At 42.9% G+C, this 14,503-nt stretch overlaps 1 protein-coding gene across 2 annotated transcripts in view; it reads left to right on the top strand.

The window, feature by feature from the left end:
• KYAT3 (kynurenine aminotransferase 3) overlaps positions 1–3,197 on the top strand; it is a 63,222-nt gene extending 60,025 nt beyond the window's left edge. For both annotated transcript variants that reach the window (XM_031650585.1, XM_031650584.1), the window contains one exon: positions 2,735–3,197. In XM_031650585.1, the coding sequence (XP_031506445.1) occupies positions 2,735–2,797 (63 nt within the window). In that variant the 3' untranslated portion in view covers positions 2,798–3,197. The remainder of the gene's footprint in view (positions 1–2,734) is intronic.
• Positions 3,198–14,503: the final 11,306 nt, after the last annotated feature.

Below are 14,503 nucleotides of genomic sequence, written 5' to 3'. Positions count from 1 at the left end.
TGCCCTTTGAGCCAACAATTCTACTTCTACAAGTTTCTTGTGGATTTACTTGCACATTTTGAATGACTTGTATTCAAGAATTTTCACTGAGGCATCATTTATAATAGCAAAATATTGTCAACAACAAAATTATTCACCAGTGGGGGCCGCTTGAATAAATGATGCTACATTTACATCAACCTAAATGCCCATCAATGACAGATTGGATAAAGAAAATGTGGTACATATACACCATGGACTACTATGCAGCCATAAAAAAGAATGAAGTCGTGTCTTTTGCAGGAACATGGGTGGAGCTGGAGCCCATTACCCTTAGTAAACTAACACAGGAACAGAAAACCAAATATCACATGTTCTCTCTTATAAGTGGGAGCCAAAAATAATGAGAACTCGTGAACACAAAGAAAGGAACAACAGACACTGGGGCCTCCTTGAGGGTGGAGGTTGGGAGGAGGGAAAGGAGCAGAAAAGGTAACTATTGGTACTGTGCTTAACACCTGGGTGATGAAATAATCTGTACAACAAACCTCTGTGACATGAGTCTACCTATGTAACAGGCCTTCACATGTACCCCCAAACCTAAAATAAAAGTTAAAAATAAATAAACAAGAATAATAAAAAATATACAATTTTAAAAAGAAAGATAGATGAAAATCTCTGGAAAAATATATAATGAAATCCCAGTGTTGCCTCTGGAGAGAAAAACTGGGTGACTGAGGGAGGTAGGTGGGAAGCTGACCTACTTTAAAACAAATATTTTGAAATGCTCTCAACCTAAAAGTTTCAAGAACTTTTTTCTAAACTATTTCAGAGTAAGTCGTCAACTTAATTACTAATGATGCTCCTATCACCCCCATATACTTTCTTGTGTATTCTTCACAAACAAGACATTGTCCTCCCAAACCACAATATAACCCTCAAAATCATGAAGTTAACGTTGATACTCCATCTAATCCTCAGATCCAACATAAATGTCATTCATTGTCCCAATAATGTCCTTTTTATAACATTTATTTAATTAATTCAGGCTAGAATCATGCATCACATTTAGTTGTCATGTCTCCTTCAAGCTAGAATGGTTTCTCAGTTTTCTTTGACTTTCATGATCTTGATACTTTTGAAAATTATCAACGAATTATTTTTAAGAAAGTATCTCAATTTAAGCTTGATGTTTCCTCATGCTCAGATTCAGGCTATGCACTTCAGCAGGAAACCACAGAAGTGATGATGTTCTATCCTCTTCATTGTATCAGGTGGCACATGATTTCAATTATTCCTATTACCAGTGATGTTAACTTTAACCACCTGATTAAGGTGGTGTTTGCCAGTCTTTTCTAGTATAAAGTTACACTTTTTCTTGTTAAATAGTAAATATTTTATAGTAAGGTATTATGAAAATATTCCATATCTCATTAAGCAATTTATTTATTAACTTATTCATATGTATCAATGTGGACTTCTGGATTTTTATTTTATAGTACAGTTGGCTAAAATTTATTATTATTATTACTTATTTTGATACTTAGATTTTCCCAGATTTGGCCACTAGTCATGTAATTACTAATTTAATCAATACTTCTGTATGGGATCAATCTCCTGTCAAAGCCACTGCGCACCCCTCACCTTCCCAGTCCCTGAGAGGATACCCTTTTCCCCGTTCAGGCTTTGACATTTTGTGCCAGGCTGCTACATTACATCTTCACCCTGCCTGGGCTTTATCACCCATGCCGACCTGTCCTGTCATCCTCCTGGAGAGGTGCCCCCATCTAGGTCTCCAATACCCCATACCAGGCCACCACTGTCATCTACTACACAGAAGCCCTCCTTGCCCCTCTTGGGCACTGACACCATGCCAGATGCCTGCCTCACCTCATCCAGGCTCCAGGACCCTACATGAGGCCACCCTACCATACAGGTGCCTCACTTACCCCACTCAGAGTCTGACATCCTATTGCAGCCAGCACTATCACCTCATGACACCTGTGCTGGCCACCCTGCTCACTCCACTCTGGCTGCAGTGTCCTGCACTAGGGTTGCCAAGGCTCTTCCAGCCCTATACATGGACAGCCGCTTTGCTCAACCTCACCTATTGGCTTTCAGACTGAATCATTCTGGTGGAGAGAGAAGACAAAGAAAAAGAAGTAGAGAAACAGAAGATGAACAACAGAAGGCTGGATTTTCTCTGCTTACACCTGTCTAATTTTATGCTATATGTATGAATCACCTATTCAAAAAATAAACTATTTTTCATTAATTACAACTAGGAAACCTTGAAAACAAGGGGCAGAGTACTGTGAATGAACTAATTTTTTTGTTCAGAGCAAAGTATAGGTATAGTAGATAATATGTGAAGTTCACAAATAAGGAAATAAAAGGATAAACACATTATTAGATTTTGGTGGTAGCCATTAGAACTAAAACCAGAAATTGCCATAAAAGGTTATCTTGAAGTTAGAGGGAGTCATAGGAAGGGGTGGAAAGGGGGTGGAGCAGATAGCTATTATTTTTCCGTGTAAACTCTTCTGTACCCTTTGACCTATTTCTGTAATTATAATTCATTTGGTTAACTGTTTTCCTGTTTTGGGTTCTGCTTTTGCTTTTTCACTTTGAAAATTTTTCTTCACTTGACATCAGATATTCACTTAAATCTTCATTATGTTGTATATTTAAATATTTGCTTCATCTTGAATTTATGTCTATCTGTAATAATGATGATTATTTCATTAATTTACAGAAAGACAGCACACTGGATGCTGCTGAAGAAATTATCAAAGCATGGAGTGTACAGAAGTCTTGATATGTGCAGAATGGATTAATGTTTGTTAGATGACCTAGTATGGAATTGTTACTTAGTGCTGCCACCTGCTGGATGTTAAAAGGTATTTCGGTACAACTGGAATTTAAATATTTACATTGTTTTTCCAAAGCAGTTAACCCAACTCCTAACAATATTCAGGGGATCTGACCTTTTTTTTCAGTTGAAATGTATTAACACATCTTCCATGATCATTTTTTAAGAGAGTCAGCATAACATAGTGGATAAGAACTGTGAGATGTTTAACCTCTCAGTAACTTGGTTCCTTCATTATAAAATGGGAATAAAATCAGTACCTGTTTCATATGAAGGTCATTTCTGAGAATTAAATGGACTAATGTATGCAAAAGCCTGGCAAACAATAAACACTCATCTGACTTTAGCCGGTTTCATGTTTCCACCATTGTGTAAAAACTCCTAACCAGTTCCACCCCTCTACCACATGTATTTTGTTTTGTGTACCCACCTGTAGTTCCTCCCCTTCATTTACCAATGGCCTTGAACTCTGTTCAAGTTTTGCTTCAATAGTACTGCTATTATTTGCGGTGGCTTCAGGTCCACGTGGAGTAGCCAGGCTTTCCACACTTTGACCTCCTCACCTCTGGTGTTCACCTCCACTGCACTTCAGCCATCCACTGCCTTGGTCACTCCCTGAGGCTTTTATCATTCAAGTCGGCTTCACCTTTTGAGATCACAAACTCATCATCTCCCACTATAATGACCTGTTCTTCCAGCTCATTATTGCTGTCTTGTGCACATGCTCTCCCTTTTATTTCTCTCTCTCTCTATTCCCCCACCCCGCCTTCCATCTCCTTCTCCTCAGCTCTTTTCAAAATATCACTTCTTGGCCAGGCGCAGTGGCTCATGACTGTAATCCCAGCACTTTGGGAGGCCGAGGCAGGTGGATCACTTGAAGTCAGGAGTTTGAGACCAGCTTGGCCAACATGGTGAAACCCCATGACTAGTAAAAATACAAAAAAAAAAAAAAAAAAAAAATTAGCCAGGCGTGGTGGCATATTTCCATAATCCCAGCTACTTGGGAGGTTGAGGCAGGAGAATTGCTTAAACCTGGGAGATAGAGTCTACAGTGAGCCAAGACTGCGCCACTGCACTCCAGCCTGGGCAACAGAGTGAAACTCCATCTCAAAAAAAAAAAAAAAAATCACTTCTTTAAACTTACTACAATTTCAAATCCACTATTTCACAAAAAATTGGTCTATGACCTTCTTTCATTAGAATCTACTAGGATCCTTGTTGAAGACAGAGATTCTGGTCATCACCCAGACCTAGTGAATAACAATTTCAGGATGTAGCCCTCCAGGTGATACTTCCACACATGAAAGTTTGATCATTACTGCTGTAGTTTGTAGAATCCTCCATTTTATTTCTATCCATTTCCTTAAATCTTTACTCCCTTTCTCATCTAGCCTTGACTTCATTGTCCATCACTTCAGCCCAGATGCTTTTGCTGCCTTGAATTATTTGCACCATTGTTCTATCTCAGCTGGTCAAAAAGAGAGAGGGGTTGGAGCTCCATGCCTGTACCTGGGCTGTACATTGCACAGTTGGGCAGGTTCTAGCAACCATGAATTCACATCACTGACACAAACTAAACATAATTCTATATTCCCCTACCTTTTACCACAGCAGCAATTCCTACCATTCTCCTATATTTATGTTTTGTTTTGAGACGGAGTCTCATTCTGTTGCCAAGGCTGGGGTGCAGTGCCGCAATCTCAGCTCACTGCAACCTCCGCCCCCCAGGTTCAAGCAATTCTCATGCCTCAACTATCCATATAGCTGGGATTACGAGTGTGCGCCACCACACCTGGCTAATTTTTGTATTTTTAGTAGAGACAGATTTCACCTTTTTGGCCAGCCTGATCACAAACTCCTGGCCTCAACATCCTAGGCCTGCCTCAGCCTCCCAAAGTGCTGGAATTACAGGCATGAGCCACCGCACCCAGCCGATTCTCCTATTTTTAATAACAAAAATATTGTACCTCCATTCTCACCTCAAAGCCTACCACCAGTAGCATGATTAAATCATAGCAAATGACTTCAACCCCACTTCTGTGAAAAATATAATGAAAAAAACATGCTACCAAACCAGCACTTCCAACTAGGATCATACCAATAAGCCTGTGACTTGTCTGCATCATCATCCATCCTTCCTTCCCTCCAGTTATAATGGTCATTCATCCTTTGACTTGTCCAAGGCCGACTAGGTTAGGGGTGGCAGTAGAGTAAGGAGGACTTGGTTAAAAATTACCAGGCCCAGCCATCTAGAAGGAAGCTCAGGACCCCAAAAGCCAACAATTCTGTAGCAACAGAAATCCCATGGCAAATGTTTAGCCTGTCCACTCTTGTTGGGAACTTGACAAAATATTCACCAGGATTTAAAGCAGCTTTTTGCAGCCCTGGGCTTGTCTAATGCTAATTCCACTGCCTATGCTCTGGATCTTATTTCCTCACACACTCTCAGAATTGGCTCAGTCTATGCTCTTGGACCTTCAATCTCTACTGGTTCCCTTCTTCAGAAGTGGGACATGTTCAAATCTCTGCCATCCTAGAAAATTCTTTCACTGATTGATTCTATCTACTAACCTCCTATGTCTTCCTATTCAGGGCAAAATTCCTTCTATCTTTCCTCTCTGTCTTCCTCCTCCCTCCTTTCCTTCTTTCCTTTGTTCCTATCTTCTTTACTTCTTCCCTCTCTGCCTCCCTCCTTCCCCTACTTTTTCCTTCCCTCCTCTCTTTTCCCTTTTTCCTTCTTCTCCTTCCTTCCACAAGTATCACTTGAACCCCTACTATGTGCCAGGCACTCTTGTAGGCACTTAGTATACATCGGTGAACAAAAATTAAAGATTCCTCCTCTAGGGCTTTTCATCTAGCCAGGGGAGGGAGATTAAGTCATAAACATAATAAAATATATTGTATGTAAATTTATACCTAATTATATGAAGAAAAGAAGTAGAGCAGGATAAAGGGGGATGACTGTTACAGAAGCAAACTGAAATTCCAATAGTGTGGTCAGAAAAGGTCTTATGGAGGCGACATGGAAGCAGATTTAAAGGAGGGAAGGGAGACAGGCTTGTGCAGGTCTTGGGGAGAACATTCCCAGCAGAAGGACTAGACAGTGCAGTGCTTCTAAGGCAGGAGGGTGCCTGGCATGTTTGATGAGTAGCTAAAAGTCTGGTATGATTGGATGGAATAACCAAGGGGGAGAGTAGTAGGTATTACATCAGAGAAGTAACATAGGACCTCAAGGACTATTGTAAGGATGATGGCTTAATCCAGAGAATCAGGGTGTTGTTCCGTTCTTTTTAATATGTAAAATAATGCCAGCTGGGTGCCGTGGCTCATACAGGTAATCCCAGCACTTTGGGATGCTGAGACAGGAGGATCACTTGAGGCTAGGAGTTCAAAACCAGCCTGGGCAACATAGTGAGACCTTATCTCCACCGAAAAGAATTTTAAAATTATCCAGGCATGTTGGTGTGCTCCCATAGTCCCAGCTACTTGGGAGACTGAGTGGGGAGGATTGCTTGAACCGAACCCAGGAGGTCGAGGCTGCAGTGAGCTGTGATCACACCACTGCACTCCAGCCTGGGCAACAAAGCAAGACCCTCTCTCAAAATAATAATAGTAATAATGTCTGTTGCGGCATTGTAAATAATTACTCCAAATGGGAAACAACCAAAATATCCATCAACAGTCTAATAATTTAGGGGGTCTATTCATACAGTGGAATATCATATAGCAATGAAAATTAACAAAGTACAGCTACACACAATAACATGAATGAATTTCATTGACACTGTTGTCATAGGGTTTCTGCACAGTGCCTTCAAAGAATCAGCTAGCACTCTCAGTAGACAGTATTCTGTAATGCTAGAATCTAGTGCTGTGATCATTGAAGCTTTGCATGTCAGCCTCAACCTCGGGGCTTCTGGAATTTCTGTGTGCACCCTAGAGTGAGGGTTTCCACAGTTTGGTCCAACAGCCCTAAGACTACCATGGGAAACTCCATGTCTGGGCGATTCAAGAGACAGGATCATTATCTTTTTCATTGAGCTGTGATGTGGAGACCTGAGCTGTGGAGCGGGAGGAAATAGATTTTTTTTTTTTTTCAGTCGCAAGATTTAATAGAGTGAAGACAGAGCTCCCATACAAACGGAGGGGACCCAAAGAGGGTAACCGTGCTGGCTGGAATGCCTGGGTTTATGTCCTGATCATTGCCCCTCCCACTGTGCTCTCAGGCAATAGGTGATTGGCTATTTCTTTACCTCCTGTTTTTGACTAATTAGCATTTTAGTGAGTTCTTTGATTGGTCAGGTGTGAGCTAAGTTGCAATCCCCATGTTTAAAGGTGGATGCGGTCACCTTCCCAGCTAGCCTTAGGGATTTTTAGCTGGCCTAGGAAATCCAGCTAATCCTGTCTCTCAGTCCCCCCTCTCAACAGGAAAACCCAAATGCTGTTGGGGAGGTTGGCCGATGACGGCTCTAACTGCTTCCTTCTGAATTGGGACATAGTAGGGGTCGTGCAGTTGAGATTTCCTCGGGAGGGTGCCTTCAATGTCATTAACATCGGAGCATGGGCTAGCAGGCCAGTCCAGGGGTCCACGGTGGATCTTAGTCGTGGACTACATCTGGGCCTCCATTTGAAGAATGATTTGTAGTTTTACAGCTTCGATCCTGGAAGAGACAAACTTAACAAGTAGGTTAAAGATACAGGAATTGAAATGTATGGCCTGCAGTGCAGGGGATTATTTCTTTGGCACACTTTACAGACCCTGACTATCTGCTTGATAGTTTTGAAAAGGCCTGGACCAGTAAATAACAATTTGGCCATCTGATGGGTGCTATCAATGCCTAAGTGAAAGGCTTGGTGAAGGGTTTAAATAATTCCCATTGGTTAGCTGCAGGCAAAAGTATTTTTCCTTCTTCGGTGGCTAGCCATCCTGAGGGGAGGAAACTATGTCCTCGTGAGGTTCCCCATTCTATTTCTTCTTCTGAGTACTGGGGCTTGGTTTCCCAGAGGGGACTACCTCATACTAGGGGTCCTTCTATAAGCATTTCTAATGGAGGGTCCTGCCTTGCGGCTCTTTTGGCTTCAATATCGGCTTGGCAGTTCCCTTCTATTTCCCTTTCCTTTCCTTTCTGATGACCCCAGCAGTGTAAGACTGCCACCTCTTTAGGTTTCTGTACAGCCAATAATAATCTCCTGGCCGGGCGCCGTGGCTCAAGCCTGTAATCCCAGCACTTTGGGAGGCTGAGGCGGGCGGATCACGAGGTCAGGAGATCGAGACCATCATGGCTAACACGGTGAAACCCCATCTCTACTAAAAATACAAAAAATTAGCCAGGCGTGGTGGCGGGCGCCTGTAGTCCCAGCTACTCGGAGGCTGAGGCAGGAGAATGGCCTGAACCTGGGAGGCGGAGCTTGCAGTGAGCCGAGATCGCGCCACTGCACTCCAGCCTGGGTGACACAGCGCGAGACTCCGTCTCAAAAAAAAAAAAAAAAAAAAAAAAAAATCTCCTAATGGCTTCCTGATGTTTGATAGGTCTTCCCTCAGAAGTTAGGAATTCCCTTTCTCTCCATATTGCTGCATGGGCATGGAGGACTAGGTAAGCATACTTGGAGTCTGAATATATATTTACCCTTTTTCCTTCTCCTAATTTTAGTGCCCGAGTGAGGGCTATTAGTTCTGCCAGCTGAGCACTAGTTCCTGGAATGAGGGGATTACTTTCAAGTATTCCATTATCACTGACCACTGCATACCCCACGTTTCAAAGTCCTTTTTCTACAAAGGAATTTCCATCAGTATACAAGTTGAGGTTGGGATCAGTCAAGGGAACCTCTAGAAGGTCCCCTCAAGTGGCGCAGGTTTGAGCAATTACTTTTTGACAGTTACGTTCCATTTTTTTCTTCACTGTCTGGAAGAAATGTGACTGCATTAAGAACTGCGTAGTCACAGCACCGGTCCTTCAAGTAATAGAGCCTGATACTTAAGCAAATGGTTGTCTGACAGCCACAAGTCTCCTTTAGCAGTGAGTATGCCATTCACATCATTAGATGTCCACACAGTCAGATCTCTTCCCTGTATCATTTTAACTGCTTCAGATACTAAGATGGCTACTGCTGCCACTACCAGTAAACAATGAGGCCAACCCTTTGCCAATACATCAATTTCCTTACTCAGGTATGCCACAGTTACAAGCTAGTCCCTCAGACCTGTGTAAGGACTCCTAGAGCTATCCCTGTTTTTTTCTGTGACATATAAAGAAAAGTCTTGCCCTGTTGGCAAGCTTAACACTGGGGCTTGGGTTCGGGCCTTCTTTAAGGCCTGGAAAGCCGCTTCTGCTTCAGGTGTCCATCTTATGAAATGGGTATTGGCTTTCTGAGTTTTCTTAATTAGTGTATATAATGGTCTGGCTATTTCGCCATACCTGGGAATCCATATTCAGCAGAAGCCTATTATGCCAAGGAATCCTCTTAGTTGCTTTAGTGTTTTGGGATATGGATAAGCCAGTATAGGCTGGACACATTACTCACTGAGGGCCCTGGTGCCTTTGGATAATTTTGGCCCTAAGTATTTAACCTGCTGTGAGCAGAGCAGAGCCTTTGGTTTGGAAACCTTGTAGCCACAGGTGGCGAGGAAATTTAAGAGTGCTTGGGTGGCTTGATGGCACAAGGTTTCTGAACGGGTGGCTAAAATTAAATCACCACGTACTGAAGGACAAGAGTGTCCAGGTATGAGAACTGGCTCAAGTCTTGGGCTAATGCCTGGCCAAATAGATGGGGGCTATCCCTGAACCCTTGGGGTAAAACAGTCCAGGTGAGTTGAGACATTGGGTTCGAAGGATCTTCAAAGGCAAACAAGAATTGAGAGCCAGGATGTACAGGGATGCAGAAAAAGGCATCCTTAAGGTCCAGGACTGTAAACCACTCTGCTTCCTCTGGTATTTGGGAAAACAGAGTATAAGGGTTAGGTACAGCTGGGTATAGAGGAACAACAGCCTCATTGATAATCCTGAGATCCTGCACTAACCTCCACTGTCCGTTGGGTTTCTGTACTCCTAAAATTGGAGTATTGCAGGGGCTATTGCATGGTTTTACTAGGCCTTGGGCTTTTAGGTTCTTAACAATCTTTTGGAGTCCTTGTTGGGACTCGGGTCTAAAGGGGTACTGCCTTTGGTAGGGAAAGGAGGTGGAATCCTTTAGTTTAACTTGAACAGGACGGGCATTCTTTGCTCATTCATATTGTCCTTCTGTTGCCCAGACTTCAGGATTAATTCCTTCCTTAAGCAGGGGACAACAAACATGTGTTCCTTCTCCTATGTTCAGGTGTATAATGGCCCCTGCTTTTGCTAGAATGTCTCTCCCTGATAAGGGAGTGGGGCTTTCAGGCATAATTAGAAAAGCATGTGAAAAGAGTAAAGCTCCCCAGTCACAACTTAGGGGCTGGGAGAAGTATCTCGTGACTGGCTGTCTTAGGACCCCTTGGATAGTGACAGATCTGGAGGACAGTTGTCTGGGACAGGAGAGTAAGACTGAGAAGGCCAAGCCTGTGTCCAGGAGACAGTTTACCTCCTGGCCCTCAATGATCAAGCATACTTGGGGCTCTGTGAGGGTGATGGCATGGGCTGGCGCTTGCCCCAGGCACCCTCAGTCCTGCTGCTGGATCATCTGGTTAGTGGCTTCTGACTCAGGGGACCTTTGTCTCCTGGGGCAGTGGGCCTTCCAGTGATTCCCTTGACATAAGGGGCATGGACGAGGGGGAGGCTTACTTCTACTTTAACAATCTTTTTTAAAGTGTCCATGTAGACCGCACTGGAAGCAAGCCGTATTAGGCATTTGATTTGCCCAACTGTTCTCTTTTCCCGAGCCTCTGAAGTCCACTTGCCTGAGGGCCATGACTAAAATGGTGGTCTTTTTTTTTTATCCTGTTCCGCCTGCTCCTCCTGATCTCTATTATAAAAAACCAAGGTTGCCAAGTTCAATGGGGTTTCTAAGTTTTGCTCCAGGCCTAAGATGGACTTCTGAATTTTTTGTCTACAGCTGACTGAGTGATAAATTTATCTTTTAAGATTAGTTGGCCTTCAATAGAGTCAGGTGACAGGGAGGTATGCTTCCTCAATGCCTCCCTCAGTCTCTCCAGAAAGGCAGTAGGATTTTATATATATATATATACACACACACACACATACACACACACACACACAGTTTAAGTTCTAGGGTACATGTGTACAACGTGCAGGTTTGTTACATATGTATACATGTGCCATCTTGGTGTGCTGCACCCATTAACTCGTCATTTACATTAGGTATATCTCCTAATGCTATCCCTCCCCCCTCCCCCAACCCCACAACAGACCCCAGTGTGTGATGTTCCCCTTCCTGTGTCCAAGTGTTCTCATTGTTCAATTCCCACCTATAAGTGAGAACATGCGGTGTTTGGTTTTTTGTCCTTACAATAGTTTGCTGAGAATGATGCTTCCAGTTTCATCCATGTTCCTACAAAGGACATGAACTCATCATTTTTTATGGCTGTATAGCATTCCATGGTGTATATGTGCCACAATTTCTTAATCCAGTCTATCATTGGTGGACATTTGGGTTGGTTCCAAGTCTTTGCTATTGTGAATAGTGCCACAATAAACATACATGTGCATGTGTCTTTATAGCAGCATGATTTATAATCCTTTGGGTATATATCCAGTAATGGGATGGCTGAGTCAAATGGTATTTCTAGTCCTAGATCCCTGAGGAATCACCACACTGTCTTCCACAGTGGTTGAACTAGTTTACAGTCCTACCAACAGTGTAAAAGTGTTGCTATTTCTCCATATCCTCTCCAGCACCTGTTGTTTCCTGACTTTTTAATGATCGCCATTCTAACTGGTGTGAGATGGTATCTCATTGTGGTTTTGATTTGCATTTCTCTGATGGCCAGTGATGATGAGCATTTTTTCATGTGTCTGTTGGCTGCATAAATGTCTTCTTTTGAGAAGTGTCTGTTCACATCCTTCACCCACTTTTTGATGGGGTTATTTTTTTTTTCTTGTAAATTTGTTTCTCCCATTCTGTAGGCTGCCTGTTCACTCTGATGGTAGTTAGTTTCTTTTGCTCTGAAGAAGTTCCTTAAATTAGATCCTATTTGTCAAATTTGGCTTTTGTTGCCATTGCTTTTGGTGTTTCAGACATGAAGTCCTTGCCCATGCCTATGTCCTGAATGGTATTGCCTAGGTTTTCTTCTAGGATTTTTATGGTTTTAGGTCTAACATTTAAGTCTTTAATCCATCTTGAATTAATGTTTGTACAAGGTGTAAGGAAGGGATCGAGTTTCAGCTTTCTACATATGGCTAGCCAGTTTTCCCAGCACCATTTGTTAAACAGGAATCCTTTCCCCATTTCTTGTTTTTGTCAGTTTTGTCAAAGATCAGATAGTTGTAGATGTGTAGTATTATTTCTGAGGGCTCTGTTCCGTTCCATTTGTCTATATCTCTGTTTTGGTACCAGTACCATGCTGATTACATTTTGGTTACTGTAGCCTTGTAGTATAGTTTGAAGTCACGTAGCGTGATGCCTCCAGCTTTGTTCTTTTGGCTTAGGATTTACTTGGCAATGCGGGCTCTTTTTTGGTTCCATATGAACTTTAAAGTAGCTTTTTCTAATTCTGTGAAGAAAGTCATTGGTAGCTTGATGGGGATGGCATTGAATCTATAAATTACCTTGGGCAGTATGGCCATTTTCACGATGTTGATTCTTCCTATCCATGAGCATGGAATGTTCTTCTATTTGTTTGTATCCTCTTTTATTTCGTTGAGCGGTGGTTTGCAGTTCTTGAAGAGGTCCTTCACATCCCTTGCAAGTTGGATTCCTAGGTATTTTATTCTCTTTTAAGCAATTGTGAATGGGAGTTCACTCATGATTTGGCTCTCTGTTTGTCTCTTATTGGTGTACAGGAATGCTTGTGACTTTTGTACATTGATTTTGTATCCTAAGACTTTGCTGAAGTTGCTTATCAGCTTAAGGAGATTTTGGGCTGAGACGATGGGGTTTTCTAGATATACAAACATGTCATCTGCAAACAGGCACAATTTGACTTCCTCTTTTTCTAATTGAATACCCTTTATTTCTTTCTCCTGTCTGATTGCCCTGGCCAGAACTTCCAACACTATGTTAAATAGGAGTGGTGAGAGAGGGCATCCCTGTCTGGTGCCTGTTTTCAATGGGAATGCTTCCAGTTTTTGACCATTCAGTATGATATTGGCTGTGGGTTTGTCATAAATAGCTCTTATTATTTTGAGATATGTCCCATCAATACCTAATTTATTGAGAGTTTTTAGCATGAAGGGCTGTTGAATTTTGTCAAAGGCCTTTTCTGCATCTATTGAGATAATCATGTGGTTTTTGTCTTTGGTTCTGTTTGTATGCTGGATTATGTTTATTGATTTGTGTATGTTGAACCAGCCTTGCATCCCAGGGATGAAGCCCACTTGATCATGGTGGATAAGCTTTTTGATTTGTTGCTGAATTCAGTTTGCCAGTATTTTGTTGAGGATTTTTGTGACAAAATGCCATGGTTTTCAGCTCCATCAGGTCCTTTAAGGACCTCTCTGCATTGGTTATTCTAGTTAGCCATTTGTCTAATCTTTTTTCAAGGTTTTTAACTTCCTTCTGATGGGTTCAAACTTCCTCCTCTAGCTCGGAGAAGTTTGATCATCTGAAGTCTTCTCTCAACTCGTCAAAGTCATTCTCTGTCCAGCTCTGTTCCATTGCTGGGGAGGAGCTGCATTCCTTTGGAGGAGGAGAGGCGCTCTGATTTTTAGAATTTTCAGTTTTTCTGCTCTGTTTTTCCCCCATCTTTGTGACTTTATCTACCTTTGGTCTTTGGTGATGGTGACATATAGATGGGGTTTTGGTGTGGATGTCCTTTCTGTTTGTTAGTTTTCCTTCTAACAGTAAGGACCCTCAGCTGTAGGTCTGTTGGAGTTTGCTGGAGGTCCACCCCAGACCCTGTTTCCCTGGGTATCACCAGCGGAGGCTGCAGAACAGCAAAGATTGCTGAACAGAAAATGTTGCTGCCTGATCGTTCCTCTGGAAGTTTTGTCGCATAGGGGTACCTGGCTGTGTGAAGTGTTAGTCTGCCCCTACTGGGGGGTGCCTCCCAGTTAGGCTACTTGGGGGTGAGGGACCCACTTGAGGAGGCAGTCTGTCCGTTCTCAGATCTCAAACTCCGTGCTGGGAGAACCACTACTCTCTTCAAAGCTGTCAGACGGGGACATTTAAGTTTGCAGAGGTTTCTGCTGCCTTTTATTTGGCTATGCCCTGCCCCCAGAGGTGGAGTCTACAGAGGCAGGCAGGCCTCCTTGAGCTGCGGTGGGCTCCACCCAGTTCGAGCTTCCCGGCCACTTTGTTTACCTACTCAAGCCTCAGCAATGGCGGGTGCTCCTCACCCAGGCTTGCTGCCGCCTTGCAGTTCGATCTCAGACTGCTGTGATAGCAACGAGAGAGGCTCCATGGGCATGGGACCCTCTGAGCCAGGTGCGAGATATTATCTCCTGGTGTGCCATTTGCTAAGACCATTGGAAAAGTGCAGTATTAGGGTGGGGGTGACCCGATTTTCCAGGTGCCATCTATGTCACTGCTTTGCTTGGCTAGAAAAGGGAATTCCCTGAC

This window comes from Papio anubis, chromosome 1 (genome assembly GCF_008728515.1).
Source record: "Papio anubis isolate 15944 chromosome 1, Panubis1.0, whole genome shotgun sequence".
NCBI classification, from domain to species: Eukaryota; Metazoa; Chordata; class Mammalia; order Primates; family Cercopithecidae; genus Papio; species Papio anubis.
The sequence above is the reverse complement of the archived record's forward strand: the minus strand, read 5'-3'. Positions and strand labels throughout refer to the sequence as shown.